A 25,677-nucleotide genomic window follows, 5' to 3' on the forward strand; every position below is an offset into this window, starting at 1 on the left:
GGGAGGAGGCTGTAAGCCTCCTGGGGGACACATTTGTGTGTGTGTGTGTGTGCGTGTGTGTGTGTGTGTGTGTGTGTGGATGGCTAAAGGGAGGAGGCCGGGGGCCTGGGCGGGCAGCTATGGGGACTCCGAACCGTTGAGGGCTCCTGCTGCCTCTGCAGGGGACAGGCCCAGCCAGCTACTGAGTGAGCAGCCTGCGGCAGCCCTGACTCACTACCAGTCGCGCCGTCTGTGCAGTGCTGGGGTACCCACCACCCAGTACCAGGTGAGCGGCCCTGCACGGCACCGTACCTTCCACCTATGGTCACTGAGAGGCAGGATGGAGCTAGGGCAGGCACGTGAATTTTTTGGCTGTGGTCTATTTTTTGTTCATTGCAGCATTGATTAGATGTGAATGTGAACTGTTCTTGCAAAAGTCTAGACCTGTGGTGTTTGTAATCGGGGAACCGGCATTGAACATTGCTTTGAAGAGATTGAAATTTCTAGCCTGTGATCTTCTTGAAAATTGTTACTGAGGCATTGATGTGATGTACCATCAAAGGCTCCGTTCGGCAGTCATGACCTTGGGCACCGTGGTTAGGTCCCGATGCTTCTGCTGTTGCCTGAACCATGTGATATCTGTCACTGTGCCACTGGTCCCCTTGGCTCAGGCCTCAGGAGTTTGGAGGAGAGACTGAGGTTTCTCCGTGACAAATACAGGGGATCCTGACTGGGATCTCCAATCTCTAGTAAGGTTTGCACAGTTCTTCTTGCATTTCTTTGGCTACATCTAAGCCAAAGTCTGGATGGAGCTGTCAGGGAACTGGGTTATGTTGACCTCCCAACCCCTGCCCACCCTCTGGGGCATCCTTATGATAAGCGGGCCTTTCTGACAGGCCCCCAGCATGACCCCCCAGGCCGACAACCCCCTAGGGTCATGACCCCTAGTGCACTCAGAGTCAGCACCTGCCTTTGTTGCAGCATCGACCCTCTGCCATCAGATCCCGCTCAGGGAAGGAATGGGCTCCTGTTGGGCGCCTGCTGGGTGAGAGGGGAAGTGTGTGTTGTGTAAGTGCCCTTTTGTGTCATGCGGTTTTGAGCAGTTGCACACCTCTTCCTGTCTCCGCTGGAAGCACAGTCACCGCCATGGCTCCTCCAGGCTCTGGCCCGCAGAACAAACAACATGGTTTTGTGTTACACAGTAGTCACGGCAGATACTTCGGTGGCTTGGCATGGGGGACCTCCAGGGTTCCAGAAGCAACATACAAAATAACATCAGTTCAACAAGCAGGTGCTGGAGTCCTTGCCCCAGGCCTTCCAGAAGACACCCAGGACATCACACCCAGCCCGGAACAGCCCCTCTCTCTCCATCCCTTCGGCGATGTTCACTGGGCATTACCACATGCTGGTGTCCGCTCTGGGTGTGGGGACACATCCATGAAGGAAAGAGATGAAGCTCCCTGCCCGGAGGAGCTGACCCCCAGCAGTCTTACAGGATATGGGTACAGAGATGAATCTGGGGGAGAGTCCATTGTTGGTGTTGCGTCACCGACCTCCAGGATGGCCTCCAGGGACCCCGCCTCCTGGTGTCCACTGTCCCCATTGTATTAGGGTTGGCCTTTTGAAAGCTGTGAGTCTGAGTCGCCTGGCAGACAGATAAGGAATACAAGGTGATCATTCTTAAGACCTCAGGGATCTGCAGACCAGTCTTCTGGAAGCTTTGAGCTTCCAGGATGATTCAGAATTTGGACACAGCCACAGAAAGCCTAAGTGCCACAGGTCCTGCCATGACACCCTGAGGTGGGGGCTCACACTTGGGCGTGGCTGGTCACATCTCTAAAAGATGAGCCTTTACTTTTATAGAGGCTGAGGCGGGCGGATCACAAGGTCAAGAGATCAAGATCATCCTGGCCAACATGGTGAAACCCCATCTCTACTAAAAATACAAAAAAAATTAGCTGGGTGTGGCAGTGTGCACCTGTAGTCCCAGCTACTCAGGAGGCTGAGGCAGAATTGCTTGAACCCAGGAGGCAGAGGCTGCAGTGAGCCAAGATCGCACCACTGTACTCCAGCCTGGGCAACTGAAGAGACTCCATCTCAAAAAAAGAAAAAAAAAAAAGATGAACCTTTTCCGGGAAAGTGGAAAAGACAGAGAAGCCTCCTGACAGCCAAGGAGACCAGCAGCCAGAAGAGCAGGTGTTGTAGCAAGGCTGAGGACCCGCAAACACTGATTTTCCCGGTAAGACTGCTGCCCAGGGCGCACCGTACAAGAGCAGCTTCACCTGCCGTCATGCAGATGGCGCAGATGTCCAGGAAGCAGCTGTGGTCAGTGACTCCCCAGGAGGCACTCCCAGACCTGGGGCCAGAGTCTTCCCTGCACCTGTGCCTGATGTGACACCAGGGCAGGACACAAGCTAGTCCCAGCTCCTGCGGCCCCCGCAGCACACCCCTACCTGTTAGCACACTGAGTCCTCCCTCGTTATCATCCCATTTTACAGATGGAGAAACTAACACAGGGAAGCCTGCCCAAAGTCATAGACCAGCACATGGCTGAGTGAGGACTCCAGTCAGCACCAACTCCAAAGCCCAGATCGAAACCACTGACTGGACCTAACCTCCTTCCCAGGAGCCCAGACTGATCACCTCAGTCACCCAAAGAGGTTGGAATAATGTCATCAACCAGCTCCCAAAGAAGAGAGGAGCATGTGCAGTCTGCAATGGTAAGATTTCAGCTTAAAGAGAGATCCTCTCCAGCCTCAAAGTACTGACTTTGGATCAAGACTCCTCACCAAAGGAAAGTTCCGGCCAGCTCAAATGTTTTGTACTCCAGAATCTACAATAAAGAGACAGATACTGCCTTTTGCAGGAACTGGAAGTAGGTTTCCAGGTACCCACTGGACTTCTAATTCAGTGTTTATAAGTATGACCCTGGAGATTAAATCAAAGCAGAACTTGCTCCCTGGAGCCCTGGGGTTAAGCGCTAAGGTGAATTCTGTATAATGATGCTGCTGGCGGCTACACCAAGCATTTATTTATCATGTACTCATGGGGCAGCTGCTGGTTCCACGTCACAGAGAAGCTGGGGTTGTTTGGTCTAGGTGGGGTGGCTCTTGCGTATGTAGCAGGGTGGACTGGGGCGTGTGTGTCCCATGACGATGGCAGAGGCTTAGGGGCAAGTCTCCTGTGACTGAAGCATCTGCTCACCTTCCAGTTACCAAAGCAAGGCACATGGCTACACAGGAGGGCAAGGCCAGGAATTCACCCCTCTGATGTGTGTGTGTGTGTGCGCGCATGCGTATGTATGTCTGTCTTTTTGCATATTTGTGTATATGTGTGTATGTATGTGTGCATATGTGTGTATATGTGTGTACATATGTGTGTATGTCTATATGTGTGTACGTGTGTAGGTATGTGTGTATGTGTATGTATCTGTGTATGTGTGTAGGTATGTGTATATGTATGTAGGTACATGTATAGGGGTATGTGTGTGTGTGTATATGTATGTATGTGTGTAGGCGTGTACATATGTTTGTGTGTAGATGTGTGTGTATGTTTCTGTGTGTAGGTATGTGTGTGTATGTGTAGGTGTGTGTATGTATGTGAGTGGGTACATTTGTATGTGTGTGTAGGTGTATGTGTGTGTTGGGAGAGGCAGCAAAGTCACACAGCAAAGGACGTGGATGCTGGGAGAAGTGAGGCATTGGGGGTCAGTAACTCCACCTCCCATAGCCTCATGCCCTCCCTATGTAAATCAGGTGCCAGCTCTCTCAACCAGAACATGTGGGTAACCGTAACAGGTTGTCCCCAAATCAGGTCAAATCAGAAAGTGTCTTCTGTCCTTGACTCCTGGGCTCAGTCCTGACCTTCCCTTGTGGTTTCTTGGCTTAAGCCATTCACTTATTTCCTCTCACCTGGGTGCACTGACTTCTTCCCAGCTCATGCAGGCAGTTCAAGTGGCTCTGGCAGGGTACAGACTCCATCTTTGACGCTGAGGTTGAAGGAATCAGAGACAATGCCCCCAGAGCTCCTACTCAGACCCCCAGGGCACATTTGGCCCCAAAATAATAGTCATTTACCATTAGCGTCAACAGAGAAATTGTGGTCCCAGGCCTCCCATTCTGCAGATGAGGAAACTGAGGCTCCAAGAGAGGCCCTTGCCTTGGTTAGCTGTGCCCCAGGGAGTTTTGCCCCATTTATCCATTTAGTCTGGGGCTACTCTTCCTTGTGTGTCCTTGCCTAGAATCATGTATGGGTCCACCTTTTCCAAAAAACTGCCAGCCCGGGCCGGATGCAGTGGCTCACGCCTATGATCTCAACCCTTTGGGAGACTGAGGCGGGAGGATGGCTTGAGCCCAGGAGTTTGAGACCAGCCTGGGCTGCAGAGTAAGGCCTCATCTCTATAAAAAATAAGAGTAATAATAATAATACCAAAATTAGCCAGGCTCGGCCATACACATCTGTGATCCCAGCTAATTGGTAGGCTGAGGTGGAAGGATCCCTTGAGCCCTATAGGTTGGGGCTACAGTGAGCCGTGATCAGGCCACTGCACTCCAGCCTGGGGAACAGAGCAAGACCCTGTCTCAAAAAAGAAAGAGAAGGGCATGGGGCAGCATGGGGAGGAAACTGCTAGCCCTAGATCTCATGACCCAGGCTTGCCCCAGGAGCCAGAGTCCCATAAAGGGGTGCTGTGGGCTTTCCATCAGTCCCAGAAAGTGTCTCACCAGCGATGCCTTCCTGGGGCTGTGGCTTTCATGACAGTTCAAGACCCCCAGGATTCCTTTCTGTGTTTAAATAAACTCAGCTTCCTGTTCTCTCACCAACTCTGCATTCAGATCCCAAACTGGCAACATATTTGGCCTTTCTAGAAAAACTACAGTTGAGAAAACACCTCCACTTGGGGGTCATAGGGGAACCGAATATTCACACAGCCTTCAAGAACCTTCCCTGTGATTCCTGGTTAATCACGAAAAATAGAAAGAGCTGTGGCCGGGTGCAGTGCCTCATGCCTGTAATCCCAGCACTTTGGGAGGCCGAGGTGGGCAGATCATGAGGTCAAGAAATCGAGACCATCCTGGCCAACATGGTGAAACCCCATCTGTACTAAAAATACAAGAATTAGCTGGGTGTGGTGGCACACGCCTGTAGTCCCAGCTACTTGGGAGGCTGAGGCAGGAGAATTGCTTGAACCCGGGAGGCAGAGGTTGCAGTGAGCCAAGATCATGCCACTGCAGTCCAGCCTGGGCGACAGAGCGAGACTCCATCAAAGAAAAAGAAAGAAAACAAAACAAAAGAAAAGAAAGAGAAGGAAAGGAAGGAAAGGGAAGGAAGGGAAGGAAAAGAAAGAAAAGAAAGAGCTGTGCCCTGGCAGACACCACCTTAACCAAACGGCCAGACCTGGTCTTGTCCTCGATGGGCAAACTCGCTTGTTTGTCCCTTCCTGGATGCATGAGAAGGAAAAGACCCCCCAAAAAAGGTTCAGCTAAATTGAATCCTGAAACTGCAGTCAGACAAATCCAAACCGAGGGACTGTGTGCAGGACAGATGACCTGAACTTTTCAAAAAAGGTCAGTGTCATAAAAAACAAAAACGAAAAAAATGGGGGGTTGCTTCTAGATTGAGAGAGATGAGAGAGAAATAACCAACGCCATTTGTGAGCCTTGAATGGATCCCAGATTTTTGTAAAGCTGTAGGAGTTATTTTGGAATAATTGGGAACACCCAATAGAGGATCAGGCGATACTGAACTAAGTATCTTAGGTAGAGTGCTGGTGGTGTGGTTAAGACAAAACTCTCAGATGAGTGCTGAGATATTGAGGGGTGGAGCTCAGGGGATTGCAACGCACTTTCAGACAGTTCAGAGAAAAGTGTGTGTGTGCATGTGGGTGTGTGCACATGTGGGTGTGTGTGCATGTGTGCATGTGGGTGTGTGCGCATGTGTGCATGTGGGTGTGCACGTGCATGTGGGTGTGTGCATGCGTGTGGGTGTGTATGCATGTGTACATATGTGTGCATGTGCATTGCATGTGTGCCTGTATGTGTGCATGTGGGTGTGTGTGCATGTGTATGCCTGTGCATGTATGCGTGTGCGTGTGTGTGCGTATGTACGTGGAGAGAGAGGAAAAGGGTAGGAGAGGAGCGGGAATGCATGCAAGTGAGACAAGAGGTAAACAATTGGTGTATGATTGGGATGAAGAGTATATGGGTATTTATTGCTATTCTAATTATTTCCACTTTTATGAGGTTTGAAAGTTTTCAAAGTAGTAAGTTGGTAGGAAGAAAGAAAATGCCTGTAGAGGGAGCCTCCTGACCTTCCTAGGTCCCCTGTCTTTGTCAGCCAACCACGTAAAGGGAAAGAGGATTTAATGACTGGATTCCTTCCTGGGCTCCAAGCATTTTCACATCTTGCTTCTCTTTGCTCCATGAGAAGTTAGGCAGGCCTGTGTGAATGCTCCATGCTTCAGTTTCTCCAAATCTAAATCCAGAAGATTTGCTCCAGGTCACGCACAGACCAAGTGGAAGTGGAGCTGATGGGAGGGACCTAGCCTGTGGGCTCCCTGCTTGGACCCTGGGCCCTGCACCCCCTCAGCTGCTAGGCTCCCCTCTTGGGTCTAGTGTGTTGGCAAGCGGTTTCTGAAGCCTGTTCTCCCAAGTCCCGGCGGTGTCAGGGAGCCCGGGGCCACCCAGCTTAGCCGTGTCTGCCTCCCTCTGTGCTGAAGGAACCACTGCGCCAGCCTGGAACTCACAGCATCCCCCTTAGGATGTTGGCTCCACAGGGATTGGCTGCTTGGCAGATACAGTCGCTCCTGATTGGACAGTGGCGTCTGCAGCTCGAGAAGGTGGACCCTGGGCTCTGCCTCTGTGTGTCTTACATCCTGAAATGCAAAGCGGGGGCTGTGGGGAAATCTCACCGTCCCCTCCTCCCTGGGAGGTGGCAAAGGTGGTGGAACCCTGGTGAGGAATGACACAGAGGCTGTGTTCGTGGCCCACAGTTCCTTGTAAAGTGGTCATCAAACGGCGTACAGTTCCCGCCTGTGGCTGCAGGCTGGAGAGCTGGCTGCTAGCACAGATACAGCCTGACCTCGGGTCAACACTTCTCGGAGTCCAGAGGGGTGGGGAGTGGAACAGGTGGCCTCCTAGGGACGCCTCCCCCAGAGTGACCAGCGGTGCCACTTGTCCCTGCACCTGGAGCTGCCCTGAGCACCCCCGCTGGACACAGCGGGCATTGCACCCTCCGGAGAAAGCTGCCCTTGTTCCACATGCGAGCCCGTCCCCAGCGCCGTGGGCCGTGTACCTGCAGTAACGCAGACCGCGAGCCCCAGCTGCCTCTCCAGTGCTCTCTCTGCTCCAGCCTTCAGCAGGCTGGGTCACAGAGGCATCCACCCGCTCATTCATTCACTCAACAAATACCTGTTCCGTGTCTACTAGGTGCCAGGCACAGCTGGGAACCAGCAGACAAATCTCCCTGCTTTCCCGAAGCCGGCATCTTGGTGGGCAGACAGCATAAACGAGACGAGTAGGTGGAGGAGAAGGCGTGTGAGCAGGTGACAGGCGCTGGGGAGAAACAGCCCAGGGGAGGGACCGGGAGCATGGGGGAGACGGGGACTGCGATGTGAGGGAGGTGTCCAGGGAAGACCTCCATGAGAAGGTGACCTTGGCATAAAGAGGCAAACGTGGGAGGGGGCTCAGGCAGACCGTGGTGGTCAGAAGTTGAATTCGGGCAGGAGGAGGGGGAGTGCATGAAGCCCTGAGGTGGGAGTGAATCTGTCTGCTGGGTTCACAGACCCCCAGGGAGCCAGTGTGTCAGGGGCCAGTGTGTGAGGGACTCAGCAGGGGGATGTGGCTAGAAAGGTTGTGGACCCACTGTTGAGATTGGACTTTGGCTCTGAATGGAATGGAAGCCGTTGGAAGGTTTGGAGCAAAGCAGTGACATAATCTGACTTATGTTCTGGGAGGATCACCCTGGCTGCATAGAATCGGCCAGTTGGGGTGGAGGTGGGCGCAGGGAATGCTGGGAGGAGCAGCACGAGAGCCAGTGGCAGCCTGGGCCTGGGAGAAGACAGGGAGAGGCACGGGCCCCTGGCCCAGGGCTGGATTGGATGTGGGAAGCGGGACATGGGAAGAAGGGAGGAATCAAGGTGACTCCCGGGGGTGGGACTGACACCTGGGAGGGTGGGGAGCTCTTTACTCAGCTGAGACCACCCTGGGAAGAACTGGGCTGGGGGTGAGGGCAGTTGGGAGCTCAGTGTCTGACCCGGGAATCCGAGGCACACATTCCCCACCCTCATAACTGAGCCAGGCAGGGAATAAACAGCTCTGGGGTTCACAGGGTGGAGTCTGCAGCATAGCGACAGGGTTCAGAGCCATGAGATGGGCAGAAATCTGAGGGGTTTCATGGGGATGGAAAAGAAGAGGTTCAAGGCCTGAACAAGGGCAGCCGCTGGAGCACAGAGAGGAGCAGGAAGAAGCCCAGGAGACTGAAAAGGAGTGGCCGGAGGGATGGGAGGGGGGCATGGAGTCCCGGGAGCTGGGGAAGCCGCAGGCAGCACCTCTGTCGCCCTGATACCATGGCCACCACTGGACCTAGCAATGAAGAGGTTACCGCGACCTTGGCAAGTGCTGCTCCCACAGAGTCGTGAGGGCAGAGGCTGATTGGAGACAGTTTATGAGCTGGAAGGAGAGGAATCGCAGACAATTGAAGGAAAACTTTTTGAGGAATTTTCTTGTGAATGAATGGAAGGCAAGAAACAGTGGAGAAGAAAGTGGGTCTAAGAAACTGTGCTTTTTAGGCCAAATGAGATGGCTCACGCCTGTAATCCCAGCACTTAGAGAGGCCAAGGCGGGCGGATCACTTGAGGTCGGGAGTTCGAGACCAACCTGACCAACATGGTGAAACCCCGTCTCTACTAAAAATACAAAAATTAGCGAGGCGTGGTGGCGCACGTCTGTAATCCCAGCTACTCGGGAGGCTGAGGCATGAGAATCGCTTGAACCCAGGAGGCAGAGGTTGCAGTGAGCCGAGAGCACGCCACTGCACTCCAGCCTGGGTGACAGAGTGAGACTCTGTCTCAAAAAAAAAAACACACACACAAACAGAAACTGTGCTTTTTGTTTTCTTTGGAGGTGAGAGAAATAACTCATTGGCTGCAGCTGGCAATGCCTCCTGAAGAAGGAGGAATGAGATTGAGTGGGTGTGGGGCTGGGGGCGGCCACGTGGCCGTGGACACTGTGGAGCCGGTTCACTGGGTAGCCACAGGAAGGAAGGCAGGCGGCTTTGAGCACTGATCACGTCTCTGTCTGGGGAAGGTGGCTTCTGGTTGCTTGTGTTTTCTCAGGGGTCTGGGAAGCAGCAGCGGCAGCTGAGTGTGGGGTGGGAAGGGAGGAGCTGCGAGGTGTCCCCTGAGCCTGGGAGAGAAGATGGCATAGAGCAGGTGCCCACAGACTCTTTCTGTAAAGGACCGGGTAGTAAATAATTTAGGCTTTGCCAGCCAGCCAGTCTGTTGCAGCTCCTCAGCCCTGCCCTTGGAGCTGAAAAGCAGCCTGAGAGGATTCATAAACAAACGGACATGGAGGTGTTCCAATAAAACTTTATTTACAAAAATAGGCAGCAGGCTGGCTCTGGCCTGCTTAGACTCCTGGCCCTCGACCTCGCTTCCAGGCCAGGGGTCTTCAAAGCATGGTCCCTGGGCCTGCAGCATCAGCGTTACCCGGGACTTATGAGAAATGCAGATTCTTGGACCCCACCCCACATTCATGGAGCCAGTGACTCAGTCCCTGCACTGTTTCCAACCCAAGTTGAGTTTGTGATTCCGGAATTCTGGAAGTTAGCTCAGCAGCTAGACCCAAGAGAGAGCGAGGTGTGGGGTGGGCTACACACCCTGTTAAAGGCACAGGCATCCCAGCTCCCATCCCCTTCTGCAAGCCAGTGTGAGGACATCCTGCCTCCTATGGGCCATAGTTGCTTATGCAGCCTCCATGGGGGCTCCCTGGGGACGGGCTGTGGAGACGACTCTGCTCTCAGCAGAACCCTCCACTCTGCAGCCTTGGTTTCCTGTCCACGTCCCTCAGCTACTCAGGGGAGCCTGGGGACAGGAACTCCACTGCTTATAGGGGCAGCCTCCCACAGCAGTAGTGCTCAGCCAGTGTTCCGTGCATGAAGAAATGCACTGTCCTCTGATCAAAAGCACAGCATCTTTAGGAGTTTAACAACGGTTTTTTAACGGCTTTAGTGAGATGATTTGATTTCCTGCCTCTGAGTCATCTAAGAGCAAAACGCGTGAGCTGCTAATGGGCTCAAAGAGAGGCTGCCCTGGAGGCCCCTCCAGCCCCCCAGTACTGCAGGGATTCAGTCACCCCAAAGCCAGGTAACCAGCCTTGGCCTCTCAAAGCTCTGGGATTACAGGTGTGATCCACCGTGCCTGGCCTGAATGAGGGTCTTTAAGAATAAAACTCCAGGGGATCGTCACCAAGCCCCACCACTTCCTCTGAGGTTAGCATGGTGCTGGATCTTCTCTGCATCTTCTATCTTTGTTTTTGGTTTTCATTTTGGTTTACTTGAAACAGGATCGCCCAGGCTGGAGTACAGTGGCACGATCATGGCTTACTGCAGCCTCGACCTCCCAGGCTCAAGCGATCCTCCCACCTCAGTCTCCTGAGTAACTGGGATTATAGACATGCACCACCACGCCCAGCTAATTTTTTTATTTTTTTGTGGAGGCTGAGTCTCTACAAAAAAAAGTCTGTATGTTGCCCAGGCTGCTCTCGAACTCCTGTGCCCAAGCAATCCACCTGCCTTGGCCTCCCAAAGTGCTAGTATTCCAGGCTGGTCCCGTTTTACTAGCAGGTCTGCACATGGGCTCACATTGCCCACTCAGAGGTGACCTCTGTTATTGGGGGACCTAGACCTGCGCTGCCTGGACCCCAGGGACAGAGGCTGTTTGTGAATCCCCTCCCTTACTTTGCTTTTCTTCCGAGGACACCGGCTCCCTGGTGACAGGAGGTCACTGTTCTGGGGAAAAAGAAGAGGGGGAAAAAACAAAGCCAATCCACCACTTGGCTAAGTGTCAGGTTTCCCACCAATTTCATGGCTTGCTGTGGACGGGTGGGGCTGTGTTTTGAGCCCAGGCCATCCCTTTGCCCGTGGGTGCGGGACCACATTATTTTGGATCAGGGGTCCTTTGTCCTTCCAAAAGCCGAGCCCCGTTCCAGGCATGGGGGTGCGGCAGCGAGCGAGACCCACAGAACCACTGCCCTCCTGGAACGCACCCCCCCAGAGAGGGAACTGGGGCACCACAGACCCGTGTGCAGGCAGCAAGGACGTGGTGTTGGCTGGGGAGTGGCAGGGACCCCTGAGCCTCACAGTCGGGGCTCATGGCGCTGAGAAGCACTGCAGCAAGGGTGCAGCCAGTAGAAGGAGCCGCAAGTACAAGGGTCCACAGGCAGTGTGAGCTCAGCCTGCTGGGAAGGTCAGGGGCCTGGGCCGAGGGTCAGGTGGCAGAGCGAAGGGTCCTGGGGGGCAGTGCCTGGGAGAGGGAGGAAAGAGCATGGGACCAGATTTGCTTTGAAAATAGAAGCCCCAAGCCAGCAGCCAGCCAGGTGGAGCAAGGCGTGCAGGGCTGAGAGGGTTCAGGAGGTGGTGGGGGAAGCCACTGGGAGGGGACCCAGGAGTTCAGGTGAAAGACAGCAGTGGCTCAGCCCAAGGGTGGAAGCCGGAGAGGTGGGTGGACGGCTGGATATTGGTAGCCGTACTCATTATCAATGCTGCTGTAACAGCTCTTCACAAACCCTGCATCTTCAAACCGCCCAGAGTGAGATCTCCTGGTTCCTGTGGGTCAGGTATTGGGGCAGAGCAGGGCTGGGTCTGCTGCTTTGGGACTGCTGAGCTGCAGTCGAGGTGCTGGCCAGGGCTGGGCTCGCCTTGGAAACCTCTGGTAGGAAAGGATCACCTCCAGGCTCGCTTATTCGTTTGAAGGACTCCTTTCTTTGGGCTGTTCGGCTGAGGGCTCAGCTTCTCACCAGCTGTTGGCCCGAGGCTGCCCTCAGTTCCTGCCCCACGGGCCTCTCCAACACCGCAGCTTGCCTCATCAGAGCCAGGAGGGACAGTCTCTAGCAAGACAGAAGTGGCAGTCTTGCCATTACCTTTGCCATGTTCTGCTGGTTAGAAGTGACTTGCTAGGTCTAGCCCACACTCCAGGGCAGGGGCTGCCCAAGGGCAGGAATCCCAGGAGCAGGGGACATCAGTGGCATCTGACAAGCTGCCTGACTTAGGAGCTCAGTGGCAGCACCAGGAAGCTGCACTGGGCTCGAGTCAGGGCAAGGGACAGTGTCAACGATGACCCTGGGGGACAGCAGTGCACTCAGGAGCTCAGAAAGTACACAGATGCCCCCTGGGCGGTCTCTTCTGCACCATGTGAGCAGCAGAACCTATACCTGCGGCTTCAGAACAACAGCTGGGCTGGTGTGAAAGGACCCCCACGACATGTAGGGTGGGAATGTGCAGTGATGGAGTGTGGAAACCCTTCTCACAGTTGTCACCTGCTCTCCAGTCCCTCCTGAGCCCATGGGCCTGCCTCCCTGCTGTCTGTCTGCCTGTCTGTCTGTCGGTCTGTCTCTCTGCTGAGGGGCTCCCCGATACCCTGAACCCAGACAGTCTCCTAGGCCTTTGTGATCCCAGAGTCTCCCGGCCGAACCTGGTTGATCTTTTTTAACCACCACCCTCTTCCCCTCCCTTATTTTGCTTTTCTTCCAGAATTTTTCCACTGTAAAAAATCCAGCAGGTCTGAACAAGTGAGGCTGGCTCCATGTATCCAGAGTCAACGACGGGCTCCCCGGCTCGGCTCTCCCTGCGGCAGACGGGCTCCCCCGGGATGATCTACAGGTGACCTCCCACCCCCTCACTCAGGCCCCCTCCCAGGGTCAGTCCTGCCTCCAGGAGGGGTTCCCAAGGCCACTGTCCTCCCCTCTGGAGGAGGAAGGGCCCAAGCAGGGCCCATAGGCTTCTGCCTTCCACGGGGTTTCGAGGTGCACGCCGGTGAGCGTTTTCTCCAAGAAAGGAGCAGGGGCTTTAAAAACCCAAGTAGGAAAGAAAAAGCAAAACTTTTCCAGGGGGTTTGAGCCGGAGTAGACTCCTTTCTTGTCCCTGACCCTTCCGAAATACCTCGTTTGAGGTTAACAGAGGGCCCAACAGTGAGTGCAGGGCCAACCCCAGCATTCTGTTCCTCCCACTTTATACATCACGGGCCCTGTGGCCCCGCCAGTTTCCCCTGAGCGAGGATCACGACCTTGCAGGCCTTTGGGGAACCACGTCTACCGGTTTCCCAACACCTGAGGGAGTGGGGACAACCAAATGTTCCCAGGGCACCCTGACCCCCTCCTGTGGAACTCACTTCCGCTTGCAGCCCTGGGTGTTTCTGTCTGCACCATAAACAGTGCTGAACGGCAGTGCTGGCTGCAGAGGGCGTCCAGTGAGAGCTGAGCCTCTGGGGGCAGAGCACAGAACCCAAGAAAGATGCAGGCACAGGCAGTACCCCAGCAGCCCATTGGTCTTGGGCAGCCAGACCTTTCCAGATAATCACTGGGGCCTGAGCCAGAGCCCATGTCTGTGACAGCCACAGGGAAAGGCAGTGTCTGTCCTAAAAAGCCCGGCAGGCACGTGCGGGCTTGCCAGCACGCGGGCTCTCTGCACGTCTGGGTTGAAGGGTTTTTGAGCCATTGCCCACAAGCATATTGCAAAGCAAGTCCCGAAGCATGTGCAATCCAAACCAACCCTCACCCGGAGGTTCACCACGGAAAATAGGGCCTGGCATGGAAGGAGCCCTTGGTGTCCAGAAAACTGGCTCCGGCTCTCTGCCTGTGGCCACCGGGTGGCGCTGCTGCAGAGTATTTGGCACCCGATGTGCATCCTCAGAGACTGCCCTGAGCAGGCGGCTGGTGGGGGGCCCAGGGGCATGAGACATTGGTGGTGCTTTCTGACCTGCACCTGCTGGGGTTGATGCCAACTGTGGACTCTCTCTCTTCTCTCCCTTTCTCCTTTTTCTCTTTCCTCCATTGCTGTCCGAAGTACTCGGTATGGGAGTCCCAAAAGACAGCTCCAGTTTTACAGGTAATGAGTCTTCATTCTCCCTAAAACCCAGCGAGCCGAAGGCCAGGGAGTGGGCGGGAGGACTGCACCCTTGCCGAGCAGGGTGTGCTGGTGTTTTCTGTGAAGCCAAAGCCCCCTGAGACCCCCAGGCTCTGCTTGTCACCCTCCGTGCCTACCCCCACAGGACACTGTGCAATGTCCTGATGGAAAATGTGAAGTCAGGTTAATTGTATGTGTTGATCTGCCAGAAGTTTGCTTTGATTTGAGCAAATGGGCTTTTGATGACTGCCAAGCTCTCAGCCAAATCTACCGTTAAAGCTTCCCTCATCAGGCAGCGCAGGAGACGCCTTCCTGTGGTCGCCGGCTTGTGCTGCTTCCGTTATCAGAGTACAGGACGTGGCGAGCCCATCCGTTCCCCCTTTGCCTGTGGGTTTGAGCTGATCTGGAACTCACAGAGCTCCTCAGGCTCATTGAAAGTTAATGCCTGCTTGGGGGTGTGCAGTACTGATATGACTTGGATTAGTGACATCTTTCTGATGTGTTTCTCTGTTGGTGAATTAACAAACCGGGCACATTCACCTGGCAAGAGACCATGCCCCAGTGGGACGTGGCATCAAGATGCCAGGCTTAGGGCCCCACAGGATGCTCTCGGGGAGACCCGTTCCTCCCCCTGGGCTGCTTCTCCCTCACCTGTAATGCAGGGGATGCATGTTCTTGGTGCAGCCTCCAACCCTAGGAAGTAAAATGTCAGGGCTGCCTGGAGCCCGTGGGCAGCCTCCCCATGCCTTGGGACTGTTTGGGGAATCGGCACGGCTTCTGGCAGTAGGTCGCTGGTATGCATTGCTGCATCTTGGCGGTCAGGCCAGGAGGTCTCTCTATTTGGACCCGGACACCTGGTGACAGTGCTTTGGGGGTCGTTGTCAATGCACCAGGCAGTGGGCATGGGGATGGCAATGTATTTCCATGTGGCTTTTCTCTCTCTCTGCCCCCGCCCTGGGCCATCGCCAGCCTTAGCACCTCTGACGGGGACCATAGACCTAGATGCTCAGAGTGATCTGTGCCACGCCTTCAGTGCCTCCTGGGAGGTCCTGCTGCTTACGGGGAGCTCTGAAGACATGGCCAACTCTTGGATCCTACTGAAATTTTGGTAGATAAGATTTTGCTTAAAATAGTTAAATCTGAACTCAGGCTTGCAAATGCTTTTCCTGGATGAAATGTTTGTATTATGATGTATGTATGCATGGTGTAACACATCCTAACAAATATACACCGCTCATCCCAGGGGATTTCATCAGTGAAACGAAACGTGTACCTGAACTGCATCCTCAGGGAGCCTGGGGCAGCCTCAGTCCTCGAAGGGAAGGGGTGAGGTCCGATGAGCAGGCAGGAAAATCCCAGGTGCAGACATGCCAGCTCAAAAGACCTGCCCACAGGTACAGACCAGCCAGCTCCAAGGGCCTGGCCCCAGGAGGGGCCAAGTAAATTGTCCAGTGTGACCAAGTGAGAGCCTTCCAGCCCACTCACGGCCCTCAAAACCCCACAGCCTCAACATGTTGTCCATCCCCTGGGAACACTGTGCATGAGAACCTTCATTTCCAGGTGGCCTGCCCGGCCCCAAGGGAAGTTCTGAAGCTTACCCTCTAGGCTCTCAGCCCCAATTCCAGTGCCCACAGGCTCTGGCCATCCTACCCCTTGGATATCCAGGGGGTCACTTGGGTGTCTATTGTGGGGGCTCTGGAGATAACCTCTAAGGGCTAGGGTCCTTGTTAACAGGCTGGGGGCCACTCCTAGTAGGGCACCTCATCACTCCAAGCATGCCACTAAACATGGCTGTTGGATGGTTCTTTCAGTTACTTAGGCCTAGCCCTCTCACAGGGCACAGGTGTTAGAGGCATGTGCCCTGCCCGCATTCAGCTCCCAGGAAAGGAATAGACGTAGGACACTGTGCCAATCAGCTGTCCACCAAATGCTGCATAACAAACAGCTCCAAAACTCAGTGCCACACAGCAATCGGCATCTCTTCCTTGCTCCTGTGTCTGCTGGTTGACCAGGCAGCATGTCTAAGCTGGCTCGGCTGGGTTTGTCTCCAAGCTGCAAGTTGAATCCCCATGTCCTCCATCTTCCCGTCCTTAACTGGGGCCTATCCCAGGCATGTCCTTCCCATGGCAAAAGTACCAGAGGAAAAGCAGAAACATGCAGGGTCTCTTAAGGCCTGTGGTTGGGGTCGGAGCGCTGTCACCTCTGGGCTCATACGCTTTTGACCAAAGTAAGTCTCATGAACCAGCCCAAAGTCAAGGGGCTGGAAATATATTGCCCCCACCAGTGGGAGGAGCTATAAAGTCACATGGCAAAGGGCATGAGTACAGAGAGGAGCGAAGGATTGGGAGCAATACTTCCATGTACCCCAGGTCTCAAATAGCTCCAGTGATCTCCAGAAGGCAAAGCACATCCTAGGAGAAGCCCAAAGAGCCTTTTGGGTTCGAGAAAGGAGGGGCCACAGCCGGCCGAGAGCCAGGAAGGCTTTGTGGAGAAGGCAGCAGGGGCTTGGATCTGGACCTTGAAGGCTGGGCAGGATTCACCACAGAGGCGGGAAGCACATTCCAGTCGATACAACAGCCTGAGCTGCAGCTCAGAAGTGTGCACAGAGAACAGGAAGCAACAGTTCCCAGCCTGGGCCATCACGGACATGATGGAGAATAAAGAGAGGCAGGCTGTAGAGGTGGATGTTGGTGGGGGGCCTCGAATGCCTAGCAACAGGGCTCGGAGGCACTCAGAGGGCACTGGGGAGCCATCTATGGTGTTTGAGCAGGGCAGGGGTCACAGATCTGCTCTAGGAAGGAAGCCTGGTAGCAGGGAGTAAGACAGGGAAGAGAGAGGCTAATGCAAGGAGACCAGACAGTGTCCAGGAAAGGTGCAGGATGGCTGAGCTCCAGGAACTGCATGGAGAGAATGAAGGGGTGCAGGGCCTGAGAAAAGGATGTCAGAAGCCACGTCCACGGGGCTTGACCACTGATGGGCAGGTGCTGAGACAGAGAGGGACAGAGTGGAGCAGTGGACCCAGGGAAGGAGAGGGCCCCATTCGGAGCACGTTAGGCTGCAGCCACCACCCAGTAGTGAGGCACAGGCCCCCCCGACCAGGGCGACATGTGGGGAACTGACAGTGGGCTTGGGCCTTTGGGGACAAACCATTTCAATTGCTGAGGCCTTCCCAGCTAGTCACCCGCAGCCAGACACCTCCAGACTCCATGTCCACTCCCAGCCTCCCACTTCATTTACCTTCCACATTGTGTCTGGGGCACTGATTTCCTGTCCCCCACCTTCCCCCATGGCAGCTACCACTGTTTGCCCATTTGTTGTGGGGGAGACGGTTCCGCTTCCATTCAGAATCCCACATTCACTGGCGTGCTTTCTCAGCCGTAAGATGATGTCACGCTGGGACTTTGCTGGCATCCTGTGACACACAGTGACCCCAAGGGTCATGACCCTGGGGTTGGGGCTCAGCACTTAGCCTCATCCCAGAGCTCAGCCTGGTTTGGCGTGGTCTCAAAGCGTTTCCCAAACCCCAGGTCAGGACATGTGCTGTGGAGAAGGGCTCCTGTGTCCCTGCCTCGAGCGAGTGGCAGTGTGGAGTCCAAATAGCAGGTTCTGGAGCTTTCCTGCCATTTATAGGTACTGGCAGTATCAGATATGCCAATCTGAGGTGCGTCCCCAGAGGAGATGAGGAGCATCTGCCTGTGTTGAGCAGAGGCCTCTCCAGACCCCCTTGGCTGTGGGTGGTGGTCCCGTACCACGGGGCCCCTGGCTCCCCTGCTGCAGACACAGTTCAGATTTGAGTGATGTGTGGAAGCCACAGGCTCTGTGTCCCGCACTCAGATACCAAAGAGCAAGGCCTGCCCCTTTCGACCTGTGGGTCCAAGGGTTTGTGTTTCTGGCACGTGGGGATGGTGGAGGCAGCAAGGGTAGGCCTGAGGGACTGGCAGGACCCCCGCCACCTTGGGCTGCACCCCAACCCCATGCACCAGGAGTCAGCCTTGCCAGGTTGCAGCGCGGAACTGCACTTCCCGAGCTTTTAGGGGAAGAGGCACTCGTGAATAATTCAGCCTCTTTCGCTGAGATGAAAACGCCCTAATAGAACTAATGGACTCGCTGCCTCAAAACTCGAACCTGGTGGGACTTATCTCATTCACCAATTGCTTCTGACGTCCTGCAGTGACACTCCCTAATGAAAAAGCCGCCGTGCCAGATCCTTAGAGCGTCTGGTGATCCCTAATAAACTAGACTGTGGCTTTTTTAACGAGCAGACGCCCCCACGAAGGCAGGTGAGTCCTCCCTTCAGCCCCAGGACTGGATGCAGCTGCTACCCTCCTAGGGGAGATGCCGCTTGGGGGCACGCATCCGCGGGAATGAAAACAGTGGAGACGGTATTTTGGGATGGTTTTGTCTGATCTGGAATTAGACCCTCTACATTTTTTCAAAGCAGAAGACCTCAAAAAAGAGCCAGCCTGAGGTAAACTTGGAATGACTGTGATGGACGGGGTGGCCGGCGGTGGGTTTCAGCCAGGCAACGCCTCTCGCTTGAGCCTGCTCACAGCCCAGACCTGCCCGAGGCTGACCGTTTTCGCTGTTTTCCCGTCTGCGGGAGACATGTGCGTCTAGCTTGTACCTCACTGTGTTCACCGTTGATTAAGATTCAGCATTTCCCGGTTTTGCCCAGAGCACTGTCGGGGAGGTTTGGTCTTGTCTGAAATGTCTGTGCAGGAAGCACGTGCCGAGGGAGCGGGGGGCTGCTTGTTTGGGCCTCAGTTTGCTGGTTGTTCTTGAGCGAAAATCATTCTGTGTTTGCACTGATGCAATGCCGTGCGTTGTAGAACCGCACCCCGGAATGGTAGCTGCTCCCCTTCCATTTCCGCTTTGGAGAACTCTGGCTGGGCTCCTGCTCTCTGGACAGGTGTCGCCATTCAGAAGAGACGCTCAGGATTCCTTCTCAGTCTCATGATGTATGCTTTGTTGGCTTTCAGTAAACAGAGCAATTCAGAAATTCCAGGTAGAGGAGTCTGGGGGGAGGTAGTGATTCCTACTGACTTAATGAGGTTAACATCGTCCTTGCATTTTTCCATGTCACGGTGTTAATTCACATGAATTCCCCTGGGCCCCTGACCTACAAGAATAGATTTGCACAAGGCAGGCCCAGCCCAGGAAAGAAGCTGTAGGTGCCACGTAATTAGCAGTGGCTATTGAAGAGGGGCTCGTTTTTCTTGGTACCAGGGTGGTGAGGGAGTGTCAGGGCTCAGAGACCCTCACTCTGGAAAGCGGCCGGGATCTGGGATATTTTGAATCAGAAGTCAGGGTCACTGTGCTCTTGAGCGCAGGAGAAGTGGGGACCCTGAGGCAGGAGCCCGACAGTGAGGCCGCTCCCTCCTCCCTGCAGTGTCTTACTGGGGCCCCTTCATCCAAGGACCTAACGCTGCTAGAGTCTCCTTCAGCAAAAGCCCGGCATAGAGCCCCAGTGTGAGGGAGTCCAGAGGAGCCGGCCTTTGTCCTCTGTCCCCAGGCACCGCTGGTAACGGGCAGAGCCCCTTTACCTTCTGCCTACTCCCATCCTTCTTCCCCCGGAGCAGCCCTCCCAGAGTCATGACCCTTCAGAACCACAGGGAGCCCCCACTGTGCAGAAGGATGCAAGTTCTGGCATGGGAGCCCCCTCCCCTACACAAGAGAGGGCGACCTGCAGAGAGCTGCTGGGTCTGAGGTAGGAAGCTAGCCCCGCCCCCATCAACGGCTGCCTGGCACTGCTGGGAAATGCCCAGGTATAGCTCTGATTGGCCTTTTGGAGCCTGGGCCTTGGTTACTGTTCTACAAGTATCTGAGCCCCTCCTCTGTGCATGGGGCACTCCTGTGGGCACTGGGCAGGGGGCAATGGCAGCAGGCAGAAGGGTCCTTGCTCTCCTGGACCCAACCTTCAGGGGAATCCAGCAGCCGTGGACCCCTCATGGCACCAGCCCTGCTCCTCACCCCTCCACCCCATGCCAAAGGCTGCCATTTCTGTGCCCACAAGTTCCCTGGCCCAAGCCCTGCCCTGGCACCATGGGGACAAGCTCGCAGCAAGAGGCTCTGGGCTCCCTCCATGCCACAGGGCCCCTACCTGCAGGCCTGCTCCCAGGGCTGCGAGATGAGCTCTAAGGAAAGATTGCAAGCGGGCCCCCACAGAGCTGCCCTCGCTCCCTTCTCCCACCCACATCCCCACACTCGGCCCTCCACCATCTTGTTGGGAAGGGGGCGATTATTCACATCTGTGTTCTCTCCCGTTAAGCATTTTCTAGGGAGATTTGGTGTCTGTGTGGCTCACTCCCCTCACTCAAGCCTATGGTCACAAATTCCTTCCCGCCCTGCCTGCTGGCCCCTGCTGGTGGATTTTTCTCTCCACGGCATTTATCATAATTGGTGTCTTATCCCACGCCCCCCCAAGAGACTCGCTCCGTGCTGCATCACCAGCTCCCACCCAGTTGTCCAAAGCCTCATCTCACGCAGCCCACAGCAGCCTGGTACAACAGGCCTCTGCCCAGCCCACCGCACAGATGTGGAGGCTGAGGCCAGGAGCGGTCAAGGTGCCTGCCTGGGTCACACCATGGGCAGGTGACAAGCAGAGCTGTCCCTGTCCAGAAGCTGGGCACTCAGCCACCTTGTCCTCCCACCCCAGGGCCTTGGCTGCATTTCCAGAGCCAAACCAGACCCGGGTTGCTTTTCATGAGTCATGTCTTGAAAGCTAATGACTATTGATCTCAGCCTGGTCGGGCCAGGCAGGGAACTTGCATGTCTGAGGCTGGTCCTGCCTTTCAGAAAGAGCCCTGCGGCTGCAGCCTGCCCAGCTGGCCTTCCTTCTAAACACAGACCTCAGGAAAGCAAGAGTTGGCCCCCATTTGCCCCACACAGGGCTGGCAGCCGGCCACACGGCCATCTCAGAAGCAGCTGCCTGCTGCGCGCATGGAGGGAAGGGAGTGGCCGGCCAGTAGGCAGGGAGGGGAAGCTGGTGCTGCTGTCTGTGGGTGCCAAGGGCCTCATTTCCTAAGATGAACCTCTCCTGGAGTCCGGGCCTCTCTGCCCTCCAGAGCGATTCTCCCAGGAGGCAGAGGGTTTTCCACGCCAGGGCACCTGCCTGCTTTAGCATCCAGAGGTCCGGCAGCCACCATCCCTCGCAGCATAGAAATGAGCAGTGGTGAATGCAACTGCTGGCGTGGGAACCCCCCAGCAAGAGAGGGCGACCTGCAAAGAGCCCCTGGGCCTGAAGCAGGAAGCCAGTTGTGTCCCTGCCAGCTGCTGTCCCGGCACTGCCGGGAAATGCCCAGGTACAGCCCTGGTTGGCCTTTTGGAGCCTGGGTCTTGGTTTCTGTTCTACAAGTATCTGAGCCTCTCCTCTGTGCACCAGGGGCACTCCTATGGGCACTGAGCAGGCAGCAGTGGCAGGAGGCAGAAGGGTCCCTACCCTCCTGGACCCAACCTTCAGGGGAGTGAATTCAGCACATAGGACAGCTAGAAAGGAATCTGCAAGGTGGATGATGGCGAGCGTAATGGAGACAGATCACAGCAGGAAAGAGGCACGTGGCATGGTGTGCGTGGGGCGGAGAGTAGGATGGGAAGCACAGGCCCCCTGGGAGCCATGCCCGTCAGACGGAGGTGCAGGCTGTGAGTGACCAGCACGGCAGGCTCCCTGAGGACAGCTGGCTGCCCGCTTTTGGGGAGGGAGCCATCCAGCCCTGACCAGGGTGGTGGGGCCGAGGCCTGTGTGGACACTGCTACCATCTCCCTGTAGGGGCTCCTCAGGGGCTCCTTGCCGGCTGGTCTCTCTTTCGCTCTTCTCTGAGCCCACCTTCCCCACCTCAATTGCATGTTCATGCAACAGGCATTCGTAGGCTCTGCTCTGAGCTAGGCCTCATGCTGGGCACAACAGGGCAGACATGAATGATGGTCCCTACAAATAAGATACAGACAAATACTTGCAGGGAAACCTCCACGAAAGAGGCAGCTGTGGGGCTCCTGGAGGTGGCCCCCCTCTCTGGGTGCACATATGGGCAGAGCAGTGAAAGGTCAGCAGGCCGGTCACCCATTCTGGAAGGACCCTGGTACATGGGGCTCATCACAAACTCCTGCCCCTTATGGGTCCTTCCTTTGGCCCCTGGAGCTCAGCCCAGGAAAGGCCCAGCCTAGGGCAACTCCAGGACATCTCAGCCCCCTTCAAGGACCATGCTAAAGCCTCTGTAGCTGTCTCAGCTCCCAGGATAGCCCTCCCAGCTCCTCCCCAGGGATAATCGAACTTTTCCTCTCTTGGGGCAGAAGTTGGGGACAGTGCTGGTTCTTTTGCAGTTCCCAGGCCAGGTTCCAGGATCCCCCTGTGCAGCTGACCCAGCTGAAATGGTGACTTCCCCTCTGCACCTTCTCTCTCTGGCAATGACACAGGGCTGCAGTGCAGTCCACCTGGGCCATGGCCCAGGCTGCAGTCAGGTGGGGTGAGGGTCACTGGACTGGGGACCTCCTTTGTGTTGAGCCTGCCTCCTTGTCCTCATTGCCCTGTCACAGACTCTGCAGGGTGAGGACTCAGCCCCGAGGCTGCCCTCACTGGTCCAGTCATTGTTGTGCACATGAATTAACACCAGTGGTTGAGTTCTGGACACATGCTTTCTCCCTTGGCCTTTTAATTGTCCACTGTCTCTCAGGGCTCATTGCACATCAGTCTATGTTGAGACGCCTCATTCTTGACAGCAGCACAAATTCCCACTATGTGGATGGATTGTCACTTAGGCAACCAGTTTCCCTACTGATGGACATTTACATTGCTTTTAGTTTCCAGGAACGTGCGTTCATCATTTCAGCTGACTATTTAGCAATGGTTCTTCACATAGAATCTTTGAAACTCCCCTGTCCCAACTAAGCCTATTTCCCCAGGCCACTCTCCTCTGCAACCTGCTTAAATGCATTCTGCTTGGTTGTTCTTTTGCAAAAAGCATGAAGCCCAAAGATCTCTGCGGTGCAGTGATGCTTTCAACAAGCAGGGAATGTGTTGTTTAGATAGCATTTCCCTTTACAAGGCTAGGAGCAAATAGGACCTTCCCGGGTTGGGGCCACCTGGCATGCAGGGGTGAGGTGCCTCCCTGGCATAATTACAGGAGAGTTTACTTCAGCAACAGTTGTGCCCTGCGCTGCTTTCCCAGGGACAGCTTTGCCCTGGGAACCACTTCAAGAGAGCACTGTGATGTGGTACCACAGTCACCACGGAAAATCAACCCTGGTCTTCAGCATTTGGGGGGCTCAGGCTCTGCATGCTCTCTGTGCTCCCGTTTTCATTTGGACACTTGGGGTGCAGCTGTCCTATCTGGAATGCAGCTTTGCCTGTGCTTGTCTCACAGATGCAGGGGGCAGAAAAGGGCAGCTTAGCCAGAGTTCCTGGCAAGCACTGCTTTGCGGACTGAGAATCTCATGCCAAGAGATGTTTACATCCAGGGGCCGGGTCCCACTCCTAGACACCAAGACCTCCTGGTGGCGGCACTAGTTAGAGGATGTTTCACTGCAGCTGCCCCCTGCCCCAGGGCCAGCCATCCAGCCTGGGGCACGCGGGGCATTGGCACACTGTCTAACTCATCACCGTCTGGACAGTGGCGGCTCCCAGGCCAGGCGGCACCATGTTGTCCATGACGTACAGCGAGAGTCTGCGGAGCGTGAGCAGCAGGTGCCACTCTGAGTGGGCCCTGCATCCCGTCCGCCAGACGGACACGCTGGAACTGCAGCGGCTGCGGGAGGTGCGGGCAGCTGCCCAGGCCAGGAACATGGAGAGCTTCCTCCGCATGCACGGCCTCTCCCTGGACGGCTGCACCGCCCAGCGCACAGGCATGAAGTATCGGTAAGGGCTGGGCAGGGGGGATTGGGGTGGGAAGTCTGATTTCAGCCATGTAAAAATGTATAAAAGGGCCGGGCATGGTGGCTCACACCTGTAATCTCAGCACTTGGGGAGGCGGAGGCGGGTGGATCACCTGAGATCAGGAACTCGAGACCAGCCTGGCCAACCTGGTGAAACACTGCCTACCAAAAATACAAAAATTAGCCAGGCATAGTGGGGCGCGCCTGTAGTCCCAGCTACTCAGGAGACTGAGGCAGGAGAATTGCTTGAACTCAGGAAGCAGAGGTTGCATTGAGCTGAGATCACACTACTGCACTCCAGCCTAGGCAACAAGAGCGAGACACCACCTCAACAACAACAAAAATGTATAAAAGAAGAAAATGAGGCCAGGCATGGTGGCTCATGCCTGTAATCCCAGCACTTTGGGAGGCTGAGGTGGTTGGATTGCTTGAGCCCAGAAGTCCAAGACCAGCCTAGGCAACATGACAAAACCCCATCTCTACCCCAAAATACAAAGAAATTAGCTAGGCGTGGTGCCATGCACCTGTAGTCCCAGCTACTTGGGAGGCTGAGGTGGGAGGATTACCTGAGCCCAAAGAGTTTGAGGGTGCAGTGAGCTGTGATCACACCACTGCACTCCAGCCTGAGCAACAATGTAAAAAGTGAGACGCTGTCTCAAAAAAAGAAAAAGAAAGCGAAAGTGCCATAGTCCTATCCTATCAAAAGAAAAGTCCTATTAAGAGTTTGGGGCGGCCGGGCGCGGTGGCTCAAGCCTGTAATCCCAGCACTTTGGGAGGCCGAGACGGGTGGATCACGAGGTCAGGAGATCGAGACCATCCTGGCTAACACGGTGAAACCCCGTCTCTACTAAAAAATACAAAAAACTAGCCGGGTGAGGTGGCGGGCGCCTGTAGTCCCAGCTACTTGGGAGGCTGAGGCAGGAGAATGGCGTGAACCTGGGAGGCAGAGCTTGCAGTGAGCTGAGATCCGGCCACTGCACTCCAGCCTGGGCGACAGAGCTAGACTCCGTCTCAAAAAAAAAAAAAAAAAAAAGAGTTTGGGGCCAGGCGCAGTGGCTCACACCTGCAATCCCAGCACTTTGGGAGGCTGAGGCAGGCGGGTCACTCGAGGTCAGGAGCTCAAAACCAGCCTGGCCAACATGGTGAAACCCCATCTCTACTAAAAATACAAAAATGAGCTGGGTGTGGTGGTGCGCACCTGTAGTCCCAGCTACTGGGGAGGCTGAAGCAGGAGGATCGCTTGAACCTGGGAGGTGAAGGTTGCAGTGAGCCGAGATCACACCACTGCACTCCAGCCTGGGTGACAGAGTGAGACCCCGTCACGCAAAAAAAAAAAAGTTTGGTAAATTCTCCATGGGATAAAAATGTGTGGGGGTGTTTCTCCATGGGGGAAAAATGTGTTTCTGGGTGTTGGAGCCCCCTGCTGTAAATGATAGGCACATAGGTCTGAATTCACTTGGAACCTCCGCAGGACTTGCTTTTCAGTGCGCTGGTCTCTGAATTCAGCACCTCGGACAGCGCTCTGCCAGCCGCCGTTCTCTGGCTGGTGTAAATCCGTGTCAGTTGCAAATTGACAGCTTTATCTTCTGTGCCTCTCAGGAACATGCCCTTGTGAGAGCCAGTCAGCCAAAGGGGACCCTCCCCACCCAGGCCTTGTAGAGTTGCCAGTTAAATTTGAATTTCAGATAAACAGCGAGTAACTTTTTAGCATAAATATGT

At 55.2% G+C, this 25,677-nt stretch overlaps 1 protein-coding gene across 7 annotated transcripts in view; it reads left to right on the top strand.

Annotated features, from left to right (window-relative positions):
- The window catches only part of KCNAB2 (potassium voltage-gated channel subfamily A regulatory beta subunit 2), a 113,113-nt gene that overhangs the window by 36,968 nt on the left and 50,468 nt on the right, over nt 1-25,677 (top strand). For 2 of the 7 annotated variants that reach the window (XM_025362046.1, XM_025362053.1), the window contains exons 2-3: nt 12,724-12,852; nt 14,035-14,076. In XM_025362046.1, the coding sequence (XP_025217831.1) occupies nt 12,776-12,852; nt 14,035-14,076 (119 nt within the window). In that variant the 5' untranslated portion in view covers nt 12,724-12,775. Of the gene's footprint in view, nt 1-6,852; nt 7,351-12,723; nt 12,853-14,034; nt 14,077-18,111; nt 18,375-23,697; nt 23,942-25,677 lie in introns of those variants that run through there. The other 5 variants (XM_025362018.1, XM_025362062.1, XM_025362028.1 and 2 more) reach the window with 5 other exon arrangements.

Source organism: Theropithecus gelada, chromosome 1, assembly GCF_003255815.1.
Source record: "Theropithecus gelada isolate Dixy chromosome 1, Tgel_1.0, whole genome shotgun sequence".
In the NCBI taxonomy this organism is placed as follows: Eukaryota; Metazoa; Chordata; class Mammalia; order Primates; family Cercopithecidae; genus Theropithecus; species Theropithecus gelada.